The sequence below is a fragment of the Ixodes scapularis genome, unplaced genomic scaffold (assembly GCF_016920785.2).
Source record: "Ixodes scapularis isolate PalLabHiFi unplaced genomic scaffold, ASM1692078v2 PGA_scaffold5__190_contigs__length_132052651, whole genome shotgun sequence".
Lineage (NCBI taxonomy): Eukaryota > Metazoa > Arthropoda > Arachnida > Ixodida > Ixodidae > Ixodes > Ixodes scapularis.
This window is the reverse complement of record NW_024609880.1, coordinates 96,642,691-96,658,531: the sequence shown is the minus strand read 5'-3', so window position 1 is coordinate 96,658,531 and position 15,841 is coordinate 96,642,691. Positions and strand designations below refer to the sequence as shown.

Here is a 15,841-nt window from a genome sequence, read left to right as displayed (position 1 = left end):
GGCAGCGTAAAGGTACCTTTAGCTTAGGTCCCTTAGCTAAAGGTACCCGTAGTTAACGGCGTTTTTGATCACACGATAAATAAACGGAGCACTTTAAGTTTATGTTAATTGCAGTCCTACTAAACCGCGAGAAGAGCACGTGATAAACAATTATTCCTCGAAATCGGTTTAACGCGCAGTTTTTGTAGTGTAGTGGTGGGAGTTTGTTGACAAATTGATGGAAAAAGAAGAGGAAATGAAGGTGAAAAACAGTGATGATCGCCATTGGTTGGCTCCTGTCTCTGCCACTTTTCTGACCATTAATTACCAATTGAACAACTCTACATGCCAGTGACGCTATCGAAAGGAATGGGTGACGACGAGCTCCTGGGTATGGTTGGGTCGCTTCAACAGCAGCGGATCCAATTTAACCAGATGGAAGAGCAGATCCAAACAATGGAAGCAGAAGCGGACACACTCGACGAGCAGCTTCAGGCATCGAATTTCACAATCGCAGCTATTTTGGCCCGCGAGCTCATAAAGGTCGCTCGGCAGAGGACTGTGTTAGTGAGGCCAGCGAGGTGGTTTGAGAAGACACTGCCTAGGATGGGCGAACAGCACTTCAGCGCTTGCTTCCGCGTCTCCTCCACCACCTCGTGGACGTCTGCCGCCCGTTGATGGTCCGACAGGACACCTCGATTAAGTCCGCAATGACGGTCGAGAAGAGGGTGGCGATCAGCCTCTACAGGCTCTGCTCATCGGCATAAGAGCGGACGATTGCACACCTCTTTGCGGTAGGCCAATCGGTGGTGAACGGAAGCTACCGGCAGTTCTGCGATGTGATCATTGATAAACTCGAGTCGCGCACTGTTTCGGTGGTCCTGAGCCAAAACCTCTACCACCACATGCTCGAGTTCCAGGCAGTCCTCGAATTTGCTAATGCCATCGTTGGCTGTGGACAACCTAAACTACAAGGGATGGTAGGCTAAACACCGTGACCCTTAGTTGGCAAATCGCATTATGTAGCTTGTCTCTGGAGAAATAATCATGCGGGCAAACACTGGTGCTGTCAGAGCAGGGGCCTTTACCTTCGTTGCGTGGTGTCACACGGCCCTTGCCACCTTGCGCCCCTGTAACGTTACAACCCACCAAAACGCCCTTGTTGGCTGTCACCTGCTAAGCGAGCGGATTCCCCTACCCGCTCTCGAAATGCTCTAAGGTGCACAGCCATAGTCTCTGTAGTCAGCATAAACCATAAAAGAACAACTCAAAACCGTCAGCTGCAAAATGCAATCAATTAAAGAAAACGTGCTCTCAAAGGGATTCGGGAAACTTGTTAAATAGAATTAAAGCACACATTTTGTTTCATAGCGCACGGTGTAGCAAAGTTTCATGAGTATGTGCTTGTGCTACTTGTTGCTCACACGTGGTTCTTTGGTTTTAGGTACAGTGTCATCCTTCTGGCCTTGGTCGACCACCGCTACCTTTACCGATACGTCAACGTGGGCTTCCCAGGAAAGTGCCACGATGCCAACGTGTACGGCCGTTCCCCGTTAGCTCGTCTCTTGGAAAGCTATCAGGCTGCCGTTCCAAGAGTTATGGGAGGCACAGAGATTCCACCCCTTGTGCTTTGTGATCAGGCATTTTCCCTCACCCAGAACCTAATGAAGCCGTTCCGACACAGTCTGAATTACCCTCAAGGCAAAAGAGACTACAACTACGCTCTGTCCAAGGCTAGGCGAGTCGTAGAAAATACGTTCGGGCGTCTCAAGGCTCGCTTTAGAATCCTTCCGAAGCGAATGGAGCAACGGATGGAGAACGTGAATGCTGTAGTTCGAGCATGCTGCATTCTGCACAATGTCTGCGAGACCCTGAACGATAGGGCTGACCAGCAGTGGGTGACGGAGGCCCTGAAGATCGGAGAAGATGCAAAACAGGAACAGCCGAGCCTCAGCTCTTTATCTGCGACAGATAGGGGGGATACACTCCGAGCAGCACTTGTTTCATACTTCGAGGCAAATCCACTTCGGACACGCAAGGCATAACTAGCCCTTGTCATTAGACTGGGTGCCACTGCTTGAAGCCCACACATAAGTAAAACGGGGTCATATATCTGTATGCTTCACATTTTTTTTGTGCCCTTGACTTCAGGAACTGCAGGAACTCCCGCTGCAGGTTGTTCGACTCCTGCAGTATTTGAAACTGGCGCTGCCGATCATTGCGGACTTCATCTCTTGCCTTTTTGAGCTCCAGTCTTTGTTGTCTCTGCTCCTCCAGGAGCAACATGAGGAGGTCCCCTTGCTTCCTGGAGGACTTCCTTTTTTTTTTTTGCGGTTTCTATTGCCTGAGAGGCCCGTCTCCACGTCGTCTTCCTCGGGCCGGTTTTCGTCTCCCGGTTCCTAATAAAATCATGTGCTCATCAGTACGGCCCATTCCTTTATGATACATGCAAAGCTTTCGTTAATTCACGTAGTTACATTCCTTGAATAATTCAGCCACAAGACAGGGAAGGTCTAAACCCTCAACCGTGGGGTGTTTTTAGACACAGTTCAAGAACATAGCACCAGGGTTATGTGAGTGCAATGCTGTGTGAACAGAATGAGCGGATGATGCGTGTAGACACCTTAACACTGGACAGCTGTCACATGTATTACCTAGTTCCACTCACTGACTCACATAGAAATCATAGATTCTGCCCTTTGCGTCTTCGCAAAGGGCAGGAGACTCTCGCTCTCAGCATTCTAGAATTAAAAACACATTAGATTTTCTGATATAACTCTACAAGATCTTCAGAGATGGAGTCGTCCACCAGGCTAGAGTCGTTATTCGGTAGGCTTCCGAGAAACCTGTGGAGGTCACAATAAAGTGGCCAGTTCACCTTTCCGGACCCTGTTGTCATGCTTCTTTTTGTCCTGTAAGAAAGAGAAAAAAAAGTGAAAGCCGTTTACAACTCCCTGTAACACCGAATTAGAGCGCAGCTCTTGAGGAGGAGGAGGGTAGGGTACTGGGGGGGGGGGGGTGGAGTGACCTGGGGGGGTGGAGTGACGATGCCGATGATGTCATCAGTCACGTCACTGATGACGTCATCAGTGACGATGACGATACGGACTCCGATGACGTCATCAGCGATGATGACGATGCGGATGTCGGTGACGTCATCAGTGACGTCACTGATGACGTCATTCGTGATGATGACGATGCGGATGCCGGTGACGTCACTGATGACGATGCGGATGCCGGTGAGGTCATCAGTGACGTCACTGATGACGTCATCAGTGATGATGACGATGCGGATGCCGGTGACGTCATCAGTGACGATGACGTCAGCGGGGAGGTCACGTGACCCTGGGGGTGGTCACGTGACCTCGGGGGGGGGTCACGTGACCTCGGAGGGTCACGTGATTTTGGGTGTCACGTGACCTTGGGAGTCACGTGACCCTGAAGGAGGGAGTCACGTGACCTCTGGGGGTCACGTGACCTTGGGATGATCTTGGGGGCCGCGTGACCTTGGGGTGACCTTGGTTACGCCTACGCCGACGCCGCTCAAGCCGGGAACGGGCCCCTAAGAGCTGCGCTCTAAAAAGTGGTATTAAGCGATTTGGCCTTTTGCCATCTGTGAAGTTCAAATGCCGCAAAATATGGCCTATCACTCCTTCCTCTATGGGGAACTTTCTTTTTGTACTGGTGGCCTACTTTTCTCTGTGTTCTCCTACAAGACAGTGGGGCGAGTATGTGGGTGCTTGCAAAGTGGCTCAAAATCTAGGGCACGCCCGCCTCACTTCGCAGAAAAAGCGAGCTATAAAAGTTGAAAAATGCAAGAAAGCTGGCAAACTAACTCTGTATTAAAAAAAATTTAAAAATCCCAAAACTGGAAAAAAAACGAATCACACACGTGTATAACTGTCCCTTTTTAATTTTTTTTATTTCCCCCGTTTTGAGGTTTTCCGCTACAAAGTGAGCTATTACTCCAAATTTTACAAGGTAGAATGCAACACTAAAATGCAAGTACGGTGAAATTCTGAGATTGCTACATGCAATGAGGTGATGTCGCTATCCTGCAATAAAGCTCGGAGCTTCCTCCGAGGACGGGGCTTGGGACGCTCTCAACGGAGCGGCAGTGCGACAGCCGCTCGTTTAGAGACATCAATACCCATGCAGGCGCCTATTCTTACGGCCTTTTATAGGTCGTATTCACTGGCGGCCATAGTTGAGCTCGCTGCTGCTGAGCACGTGTTGACGTCAAGCTTCTACAACGCTTCCAACACTCACATCGTACACCATTGAGATTGTCTTCTTTGGGAGGCCATAAATAAGAACTAATTCCGAGCATGCGCTCTCAGCAGTCACCTCAAATATGGCGTCCAGCGAATACCACCTATAGAGCCACACTCGAGACTTTTACGGAGCGTGCAGCCACTACGAGCTGTATTCCTTATCGCATCGTTAAAGAAACTTGGAATCTGCATCCAGTTGTGGCGATGTGGACGATCTGGAGATTTACGGGCACGCAGAAGGTGAGCATCAACGACAATTGCGGTAACGTGAAAACCAGCTCACCTGTACGTCTGGTTGAGGTTATCTATCGTGTCCTGGACCTGCTGCCGTGTCTTTGTAATGGAGACGGACTCGAGACTGAGCCATATGATCTCGTAGACGCCGGCGTTTCTCCTCTGCCGCCGGAGCTCGCCGATGTTATCTTCCCACAGACGGATAAGTGTCCAGGTTTCGGATTCTTACCAGTGAACTCGAGCGCCTTTCTTCTTGTGCCGCTTGTGCTGGCGCCACTAGTGCTTGCGCCCGAGTTTACCTGACCGAAGGGCCCCGGAACCATGGTGGATAAAGGTCATGGGAGGGAGAGTCGGGCGACTCGTCTACAATCTCAAAAAACAGCTCGGAGTGGTCCATTGAGCTCGGGTTCGTAGAAGATATTCCTTTCCACGTGCCGCCGCTGCTACCTGCTAGCTAGAGCATGCGTTCCTCGTTAACGCATCATTCGAACGCATTTGTGTCCACAATCATTTCGTAATAGACCGATCTCACCAAGCGTTCGACGCATGCGCGAGGCAGCCATAACTTTTGTTCGTAAGAGGCATCGGCAGTGCACGAGACTGTTCGTGTTCTGCACGCGCAGAGCTCCAGCGAGGTTGTCGCACGCGCAGAAGGACTTTAAGTTCCCTCGATGCATTGCGGCAGCGGTGGCGTTGTCAAACTGGCTGGTGAGATCGGTCTATTCGCTACTTATATATATTCAATTTGTTATAATGCATTAAACAAGATATATTTATATATCTGTGATTTTTATTTGGAGTTTTTAAGTCCGAGGATATTCCCTGTAGCTGTAAAGGGAGCTCGGCGAGCTCCGTTTAACACAGGACCTCCCTTAGCGGAAGGTACCTTTATGCACCGTGTGATCACGCTCTCCCGCACCCTTTTCGACAGGTACCTGGGCTAAAGGCACCTTTATGCTGCCGTGTGACTTGGGTACAACCTTGGCACTGCCACAGTGGCATTTTGTTCCCCTCATTTTCTTTGTATTTTTACTATTAATGCGCTGTTTGCACCGGTTACAACAAAGGGTTGCATCAGTCTATGCAATGTGCACGTGAAGGCAATCTATGTGTGCGTAGTTCTGGCATCCTGGAAGTATGTCTTCCTCATAATGCATTTTATATTAAAACATAAGATCCAGTTCACGTAAATAATCTCGCAAACAGGCTCAGCATGTCACCATAACTGCGGACGCTAAAGCAGAGAAAATCATGCCGAATCGTGCAGCGTCAGGGCGAGCGTGTGGTTAAAGCGGCGGCCAGAGATGGATGTCTGGTCAAAGCAGCCCAAGTTCCAGCCGCATGAGCCACAGCTGAAATTAAGAGTATAAGGGTGGTAGCCAAGGGAAAAAAAAAAACCGAGCACACCGAGAATACAGTACGGCCGCCACCATGTTTTGTGGGAATTCACAAGCCATCCGCTTCTGTAAACAGCTGTGGTTTGTGAAACGACGGTTCACAATGTGGCTATAGCTTCTTAATTTCTAAAGCATTTAATGCTTCATGCCACCTTCGGGGAGCGAGAAAGAACTTGTAGTCACTATCTTTATTTTAAGACAAGAAAAAAAGTGTGGGTCATACATTTTTCAGCAACCCTTGTATAAAAGTTCCATTGCCATGCACAAGCCCTTATTCTGCAAGCTTATTACAAAAACGTCTGGTATTTTATTCGAGCACACAAGGCTTTTGCGAGTCAGGCAGGTGTAAGGCTAGGCACTAACTATGAGCTTGAAAATCAAAAGATCACTATGAACACATTTTCGGCCATTTTGCAGGAACTTCAGCTCACTTCTACTGCAGATCCTGGGTATTCCATAAGAACTGCCACGTCTGCCGATGACACCTACAGCATGCATTGAAGTTCAGTACAAAAACAAAGGTAAGGACTTGTGAGGTTTCATTCTAGTTGAGAACGGTCCACAACTTGAGAACAAAAAAAATGCGGTAAACTCGCCGTTACTCGTGTTTTTTTTTTTTTTTTTTTTTTTTGTTTTATTATAGCAATTGCCCGAGAACATCTATAAGGAGTATTCACTGGGCGCCATATTTGTGGGTGCTGTCTAGAGCGCATGTTCAGAACGAGCCCAGATTAATAGGTTGCTAAGACCGGCACTCTCGATGGTGTGGAATGCACGTTGCAAAAGAACCGGGGAAGCTCGCCGTCAGCGCGCGCTCAGCAGTATTGCACACAACTATGGCCACCAGTGAATACTTCCTATATTTTGACAAAATTTAAAAATTCGACCCAAAATTCGTGCCTGAGCTGAGATGAAGTCGTAAGATGGAAAACCAACTATCCGAGGCCGCTCTGTTAATAATAGCTATGATCACCTGTTCCCAAAATCCAAACTTCTGCGGGAGTGTTCCGGTGTTCGGGTGTTCAAGCACAGTGACTGCCCCGTGATCTTGCGCTCTTTGTCTGAGTGCATTTGATTGAGCAGATGATGACAAACGCGCAAAGGTGATGAACACTGTGACGATGCACATTTGTCTCTGGTTGATTGGCGCCATCCGGTCGTAGCGGCGGCTGTGATCCAACGTCTACAATGAAACGGAGTATAGAAAGAAAATACATTTCAAATCGGAAAAATATATTTAAAAACTCGACCTCGTCTACTGGGTACGTCTAGTTTATGTATAGTGGAAGCACCGTTGCGTTTTGTTTTTCGGGAGTCTTGTCACAACTGTTTGTAGCGCATGATATAACGTTGGACATGCGCGTATCTACAATATCTGTGTTACTGCGCATATGTGCGCGTCATACGAGTATGCTCTACTTCTAGTGGGCACGAATGCTCTAGTGGTAGCCTAGTTGACGGTGTGTTTCCACCTGGTTTCGGAGGGGCGTCATTCGACATAGGGGTACATCGCTTGAAGGTCTTTTTCTCTTAAAGGTCGGTAAAAATTGCCAATCTTTAAAAAAACAAGGTTTAAGTTGAATTTTAAACGTATTGTATCTTTTGGTGGCATAAGTAGTTAAACCTTTATAGAGCCGAAAGTGTGGTTGTGGGAATTCAATATTAAGGCGTAGTCACATATACAGTACAGTGCTAAAGCGGCGTTATAGATAAAGAACTGACTTTGCTCTATAGCAGCTGTGTATTAGCGCTCTGTTGTAGGTAACTCTGTCCCCTTTCAGCGTAAATGAACTACGCAGAGCTAACTCAGTGCTAAGTCAGCACTGAGCATGGCACTGATGCAGCGCTGGCTCTACCTAGCGCTGCGTTAATCTGTGAAACGGCCTTTACAGACTTGGCGGTAAGGTTATTTCTGAACAGCGAAATGCCAACGATTCAATTCGTCTGTTCATTGCTCTCGCTTTATTTAACCACAGACATAGTACTTTTTAACCTATTGCCATCGTTTGGCTTCCCCTTTACATCTTTAGAAAAACCTCCCGAACCTCGGTAAGCACGGCGGCTCGCATTGTGAACGGAGTGATACAATCGCTTCTTCCGGACTTTGACGTTGGGAACAACTGTGCTTCTGAACTCATAGAAGGACGCTTGAAGAAGCTATTAAGCAGTGTGATCATTGTCAGTATTGCTTTTCACCGACAAATAGCTGCGCGATCACGTAGGAGATGTTTGCCTACTTCTAGGAACGTAGCCTATTATAATTCCATGCTCTATGTGATAATGATGCGAATCTCCAAAATTTCGCCCGGAGTGTGCGCGATAAATCCGCTATTAACAGAATTACAACACGTACGTTCCGTGTTGCGTAGGCGCAAATACTACACCGATAAGATCAACCATTTTTAGCCTGTTCCTACGTGACAGCGGTGAGATAACATTTCTGTTCTTTCTGAATGTTATGTCGGGCTGGCGTCCGCGCCTAACACCTCGTTGATTTATTGAAGGCCCAGTGGCAATCAGCGGTCTTCTATTATTGGAGTCGTGTTCATAAACTACGGGCTGAACGCGATCGCTTCGCGTGCGGCGCAACAGCAACTCTTCAGAAGCCACGCGCAGAGCGAACGCCGACCGGCGAAATTCGTTAATATTTTTTTGCTCAATTGAGTTTAGTTTTAAACAAGAGAAGTAGCGTGACGCGTCTAACGAAAGACAAAAAGCAGCTATAATAGGAAGAAACTTAGTTTCGTTTAAAAGCCCAGCAGTGTACCTTATATCGCCGCTGCGTATATAAGACCATAGAATTATTATAACGTACGCTAGAGGTTCAACTGGTGCTAGTGTCTATGCGGCTTTCGGGAGGCAAATTGAAGCAGACAGCAAGCAGTCTACTTTTGCGGTGTTTCTGTGCATTCCTATGGGAAAACGCGCGTGAAATTTGTCTCTTCGCCGGAAAATAACATTTATTATTTCGGTTGTACCGGATAGTGTGTACATATATTAATATTGTAAAAGTGGAATTCCTTTAATTACAGCATTTGTCTTTGCCACTGAACGATGTCAAGCTTCGCTCTATATCAGGCCCAAACGTATGTTCCATGGCAGGTATTTAAAAACGAGCGACGATTCTAAGCAAACTAACGATCGAAAAGAATGTAGAGTGTATTCAAAGTTCGCTTGCATTGCGGTCAAGCACGTGGCCAGGGGGGGGGGGGGGGGGGGGGGGACCGGGCCTCCCCCGAAATCTTCCGTTTTGCTGGGACCTCCTCTCCCCCCTCGTCCTCATATGGCATTATGTCATGGGCGTCGCCCCCCCCCCCCCCCCCCCCCCCCCCGCCCCCCCCCCCCCCGAAGCAAAATCCTGGCTACGGGCCTGATTGCAGCGGCACTTATATATTGGTAATATGCCTGTCCTGTCACTCTATGAAAATGACGTCGTGCATTTTTACGACGGTTAAAAAACACTCGAATACAAGAAAGAAAGTGCGTGGACTACGAGAGGTGTGTCTTTTTATTATTTCCTATGTCGGGCAGTTTTCATCGTGCATCTGTTCTCTGACTTCTTCCTATTTACAAAGATTTGAAGCGTATGGTTGATGATTTGAGCCCCCAACATACATCTTTGCACATATTCATGAACAGAAAGAATAAAGCAGTACTTATTTATTGCAAATTTAACTATATTACGTGGCTTTCAATTTATTTTGGTCGCCTGCATGCACAAGGAGTTACTTACCCAGTGTTACTGAGCAGTTCTTGCCGCCTCTCTTGGTTTTCCACATGTCCTTCGTTCGTTTGACACGTATATCCCCCATGGTGGAAAGCGCCGATGCCGTGTTCGCGCTAACAGTGCCCGACAGTGCACATAAATACATGCACGAAGCTGTTTTAGCCCAGTTTTTCATGCCCACGAATTTCAAATAAAAACGCCGTAATTGACCAATTATTTTGTCTGCGTGACTGAGAAATGTTCCAATGTGCCAGTCCGTACGAAATATTCGTGATATTTGCTGTTATAATAGAGCACAGCGAGAAAATGTACTCGCTTTTAACCACAGAAATGCATTACCGGAAGTCAATTTCTGACTTGTCGCTGTCTGCTTCAATTTGCAGCAGCACACTAGCGCTACTTGAACCTTATGCGCACACTATAATAATTTTATGTATAAGACAAAGATATCGACTCAACCTAAATGACAGATTTACAGCTTGCTTGTTCAAGCGTTAATTTTCCGGATCAAAGATTTCTGTTTTTATTTATTGGTTTTTTATGATAATTCAGAGGTGTAACTCGCAGAGTTATTATAACGTACGCTTGGAGGTTCGACTGGCGCTAGTGTCCATTTGACTTCCGAGGCGCAAACTGAAGCAGACGGTAACCAGTCTGTCTACCTTTATGGTGGTCCTGCGCGTTCCTATGGGAAAATGAGCGCGCATTTTGTCTCTTCGCCGAAGAATAACATAAAGCTTTTGTTATTCGGATCATACCAGATAGTATGTTCCTTTATTAACATTGTAAAAGTGTAATTGCTTTAGTTGGGGGGGCGTGACCTGGGGGGGGGCGGGTCACGTGACCTCAGGAGGAGGGGGTCACGTGACCTCAGGAGGAGGGGTCACGTGACCCCTCCCTCCCAGGGTCACGTGACCCCTCCCTCCTTGATAAAAAATCGGTAAACTTCTTTGGGAATAAATATGCACCAAAAAAAAACGAACATTAATTTTTGAAATAAACACCAACAAAAGCACGCCCATTTTTTAAACAAATAAAAACCGAAAACGCGGAACCTTAATTATATTTAAAAAAAGAAACTCAAACGTGGCACCTTAAGCAATTTTCTGCGAACTTTCAAGTATTAGAACACCAGAGAAATAATCAATACCAAAAAAAAAAAAAAAAAATTACGGGCAATGCGTAAAAACTTTTTTTTTTTAAATTTCGTCAGTTACTTGCAGACAGACATGTTTTAACTCGTTACTAATAATGGGTTACTTTACCTAGTTATTGTTTTCGATAACGAGTAACCTATTTAGTTATTTTGTTCACAAAAGGAACAAGTAACGTACTTAGTTACTTCTAAGGCCAAGTAAAAGTAAAGGTATTTTGTTACTTTTGAAGAGTAACGCCTACGACACAGTTTAAGCAGCCTGGTTTAGATTTGAACTAGAGGATTCGTCTCTTGCGACAAAGGCAGATTGTTAACCCCAAAAACAACTAAGCAGTGTGGCAATATTGCAACGCTTATCGCTGAGCGCGTCAGTCGAACTCTACAGCTGGGATTGTCATTCAGCCAGAGAAAACAAAAATGTTCATCGGTTGAATTTTCCAGAATCGTGTACAGACCAGACTTGTGCTCTTTACTTGAAAATTGTAATGAATTACCGTTACAAATTACTTTTCACTGAAAGCAACGGATTCCTTTAATCGTTACGTTAGAAGTTACTTTCACTTTACTTTTTTTCGTGCACTTATCTAGAAAACGATAAAAGAAATATTGAAAATTTTCCAAAATTTTCTGCAACATGACTTTTCATTCCTCATTCGCCCGCATTATGGTAGTCCTTGTAAAAATAAAATGTTGCAATTAACAGAAAAAGTATAGGTGCACTTCGTTCACCTGTAGACTGAATGTTTCCCTGAAATTTGTTTTTTGACGTCCGGTGTTTTCAAGGGATTAATACTGGGCCCTCTTTTGTTCTTGGCCTTCATAAACGATATAGTGTCCTGCGTACACAGTTCTGAACAAAATATTTTTGCTGATGACCTTAAGTTGCTCAAAAACAATCAGTGTTTTAAAGATTGCGGTGTCCTAACAGGTGACGTTCCCAGCGTTCCTCAGTGGTTTAAAAATGATCAATTGCTGCGTAACCCCGAAAATGCAGAAGTAATTGCGTTTTTCCGTCGGTTTTTTTTTTTCCATCTACTTATTATCTCGTGGGATCGCCCATACAGCGTTGACGTTGGTGTGTGTGTTGAGAACGCTTTATCTTTTTTGGTGAATAATGTGTCGTTGATCGTGGGCAATGCTTTTAGAGTGTTAGGGGCAATTTCTTGTTTGTCGCGTAATTTTAGGAACCCCCATTCATTGATTCACTTTTTTAATTCTTTAGTGAGGTCACCACTCGAGTTTGCTTCTATCGTATGGAACTCGATACCTAAGTAGAGGCTATGAGTAAAGAAAATGTTCAGAAAAGAGTTGACCGGATTGTTTATGGCAGATGCTTTGAGTGGCGCCTTTATTAAAAGTATGAATGTATAATAAAAATGTTTTTACTTTCACTACTGCCTAAAAGGACGACTGTTTGAGATTCAATTTTTCTGCACACATTACAAATGGCGTAGTTGGTTCGGCGCAACTCCTTGCGAAAGTGAACTTCCATATTCCATACCGAATAACCAGGCACCTTGTTTGTTTTAATTTTCGCTCGCCAGGTAATACCTTACCTCCCTCACGGATTCAGACATTATATAATACCTTCGCTTCATCTCACCTTGACATACCTGCATCAATTTCTATCTACCCTCACAATTTCAATGATATTATTCTAGCCCCTTTGCGTTATGTTTGTGTTAGATGCTTTATCTTATTAGTAAGCGTGTTTAGAACCTTAGTATTTGCTCGCTGATTTTGTTTGTTTGTGTTTGTGCACCAGTGAGACGACCAATGTAGTTTTTTTTCGGCACCCAAAAATAAAGATTTGTATTATTATTAAGGCGCCGAAAGCTGGAACCACCACCCGGCGTCCCGCTAGCTTATGGTCTCCAGAAACGAGCCCTGGAATTGTGCAGACAAAGCTAGCGGTCGGTGTGCTCAATAGGCGCGTCTACCTGCACCACGAGATTCGGAACTAATGAAGCGATCTACGTAAGCTGCCTTTTGACTCGGGTGTTTCGCCTGTTATCGCACAAGAAAACAAAAACTTGGTTCTAACGTTGCAATGTATAGCCAATGCAGAATGCAGGTGTTTCAGCTTACATTGATGTGTTTCCGTAGATTAGAGTTTCTTGTTCTTCCTGACGACATTGTCTGTGTTTTTAGGCAAGCAAAGTATGCACTGAAACTCTAGGTAGATTTCCGTTCTCTTTAATGCCTTGAATATGGAACATCTCATTAAGAGATAGCTATGGAGACGACGGACCCTCCATTATCGAAAACTCGACCAGTCAGAAAAAGAGCGGCGGTCACCCGTTATCGATCGTTTCTTCGGTTCTCACTTTCATACCAATATTCGGGGGGGGGGGCCAGGGGAGGGGAGGGCATAGAGTGCGAGAGAAGCGGTGACCATCGGTCTCAAAAACCAATAGAGGATCACACCACTTTTACGCGTTCTTTCTCTCTCTTTCAGCACTCCTTCGACGGCCTAACCCTCCCCCACCCTTTCTGTTGACACTTGAGTGTAAAGTGAGAAGTAGACTTGACCACCATGCCCGGACAAGTAAACCAAAAGAAATATCGCCCGCACACTCGAAGACTAGGCTCCTAGCATCGCGCCGGGTGCATTTCAGCCGTTCCTCACGAGCGAGCTAGAACACAGTAGCGCACATTAAAGACAAAGTGAAGTCGACCCTCTCCCGCGAGGATACAACATCTGTCACGCGGGTTGTGAACCCGCGAATCGAGGGGTTACGGACCCGCGTTCGATGCCTGTGCAGGTGACGGGAGACGTCGAAGAACTTTGAAAAAGTGAGACGTTGTAAAAGACAAAAACAAATAAACACGAAGAGCTTTCTCCTGCCCGGGCGAAGAAGAAAAACACGATGGAAGGCGACGGAGAGCCTACTCGGAGTTGTCCTACTTGATATTTGTCCTTCGTATATTTGTTCTTGTACATGTCATGACCGTTTTTGTGATGGTTCTAGTGACTAGTCATACAAAAAATCGGGTTTTTTTTTTGGCTATTCTCCCCTTCCTGATGTTTTCTATTTAGTTTAACTTGCTCTCTTTATGCTGCTGAATGTTATGCTGGTATTGCTCCAGCAACTGCATTATGCTCATAATTTTAAAAAGTAACAATTAGTGAAAGTAATTCGTTACCAATATTTTGTAACGAATTTTTATTACATATTACTTCTGAAAAAAGTGACGTGGCAATTACAAAATTACTTGAAAAAGTAATGGATTACTTGTAATTCGTTACTTGTAGCGGAGTACTTCCCAAATCTGGTACAGACCGATTATAAACCCGGATGTTGCCAACGCGTGAAGGCCCAGAACCCAATGTCAGATGCAGAAAGAGCAAAGCAGATAGCGGAACCCCAGTTTAGCCAGCTCTTCCTGAAGCACAAAATTGACATTCCATCAAGCGCGTTAAAGAGAACGACTATTCCGCATCGCCGGAGATGTATTCTCAGTGAAGAGGGAAACATGAATCATGAAAACATCGAGAAGTAGCTTTTGCTTAAGTGCAACGACTACAGAAAGAAACTATAAACCATCAAATAGAAACAATTGTCTACTTGGTCGTCAAAGTTATGAGAAAAATAACTTGCTAGTTGTGGAGCCAAACAACGGGTTCGTTTTAAAAATCGGTAACGAGTTAACGTATAATTAATTTTCGAGCAGGTAACGAGTAACGTTATTTAATTAAATTTTTCGGGTAACGTCGACATGTATGCTTATAAGTTTATTAGTATGATCCTTTGAAACCATGCAGCATATATAACTGAGGAAGCAGGTACAGCTCCTCCATACAGGCCGTTCTTGAACCTGCCCAGAGCCTTCCATTGCGTGGTGCAAACATTACCAGATACTCAGTGGCGATACAAACAACAGAGGCATCACTTGCGGTGACGGCCCAACGCTGGTTCAATTACACTACATAGCTTTCAACATTTTCGTCCCTTTTTCTTTTCGTTTTTCTTTGATGCCACCTGCTGCTGTTCCGCCCTCGTCACGCTCGCCATGGATTGGGGAACAAGACTCCTAACATCTCCTGTTCATATGCTCTGTTTTACATTACCATTGATAGACCACGGATAACGCTACGAGTCATACAAGTCAATTCAGTGCTGTGTGATTGTTACGTGGCCTTCAAGGTGGGCGCAGTGACCTATTTTCATCCGATGTGCCAAATTTGCATATAGCTCGTAACGTCCGCTACAATGCATCGTAATTAGAAACGGAGTATAGATGCCTTGCAGCAAGCAGCTGTGAATGGGCGCTGCCATAACCGACCTCACACTTTAGTTTTCTCTTATTTCATTTACGACACTTCATCAGGACCGCAGCAGGGCAAGTTACTGCCGTTTTAGATGATACTGTGCCCTTCGCTTCAGCATCGGCGTTTGTGCAGCTCGTCAACTCCCGCTTCACTGACTCGGCATCTGAGCAAGACAAGAGGAGGTCAACAATGGCGGCTGTATTCTGATGCGTGTGCAAAGCGTCTGTAGTGACATCGAGATACATTAATCGAATGATTTTGTCAGCAGCAAACAATATTGGTCTGAAAGCAGCACCATATATGTAACATTGTTTACGGACGAGGTGATCTCTGACCAAACGACTTATTTCAAACGATATAAAAGAAGCATCATTAGCCATTGGGGGCCGCGATTGGGTTAGCGTGTCGTCGCGTGTATGTTGTGTTTGTGCATCTGCTGGTTTAAATGTATAATACGTGTGCAAATATGAAGTAAATGTGTTGCGAATGTGAATGTAAGCATCGTGAAGAAAGAATCTATCGCAGTGATAATAATTTTTGCCAAATATATTTTACGTTGATTAACGCCACCTGGGTCTTGTGAAAGTAGTGCAATTTACTAGATAAAGATAGTAAAATGATGAACCGTGTCAATATCATGAGCCGCATAAAAATACACCAGCGAGCTAAGAAGACAAAAAAATATAAGTGTTTAATATAGAGTACTGTATTCTTTTAATATTAAATGTATAAAAATCCATGTTGTACCTTTACTCACCTATCCATCGTCGCAACCTGAGGCTTCACCAATAGCTTCTGGAT

At 45.3% G+C, this 15,841-nt stretch overlaps 1 protein-coding gene across 1 annotated transcript; it reads left to right on the top strand.

The window, feature by feature from the left end:
* The first annotated feature begins 324 nt into the window (after positions 1-324).
* On the top strand, positions 325-2,024 carry LOC120844907 (putative nuclease HARBI1). The gene is made up of 2 exons (XM_040216911.1): positions 325-542; positions 1,424-2,024. The coding sequence occupies exons 1-2, from the start codon at positions 325-327 to the stop codon at positions 2,022-2,024; spliced, it is 819 nt and encodes a 272-aa protein (XP_040072845.1).
* Positions 2,025-15,841: the final 13,817 nt, after the last annotated feature.

Excerpts from the sequence above, each read along its gene's own strand:
- LOC120844907 (XM_040216911.1), top strand. The coding sequence starts at position 325 with ATGCCAGTGACGCTATCGAAAGGAATGGGTGACGACGAGCTCCTGGGT. Across the intron at positions 543-1,423 it reads GTCGCTCGGCAGAGGACTGT|GTACAGTGTCATCCTTCTGG; the intron begins GTTAGTGAGGCC and ends CTTTGGTTTTAG.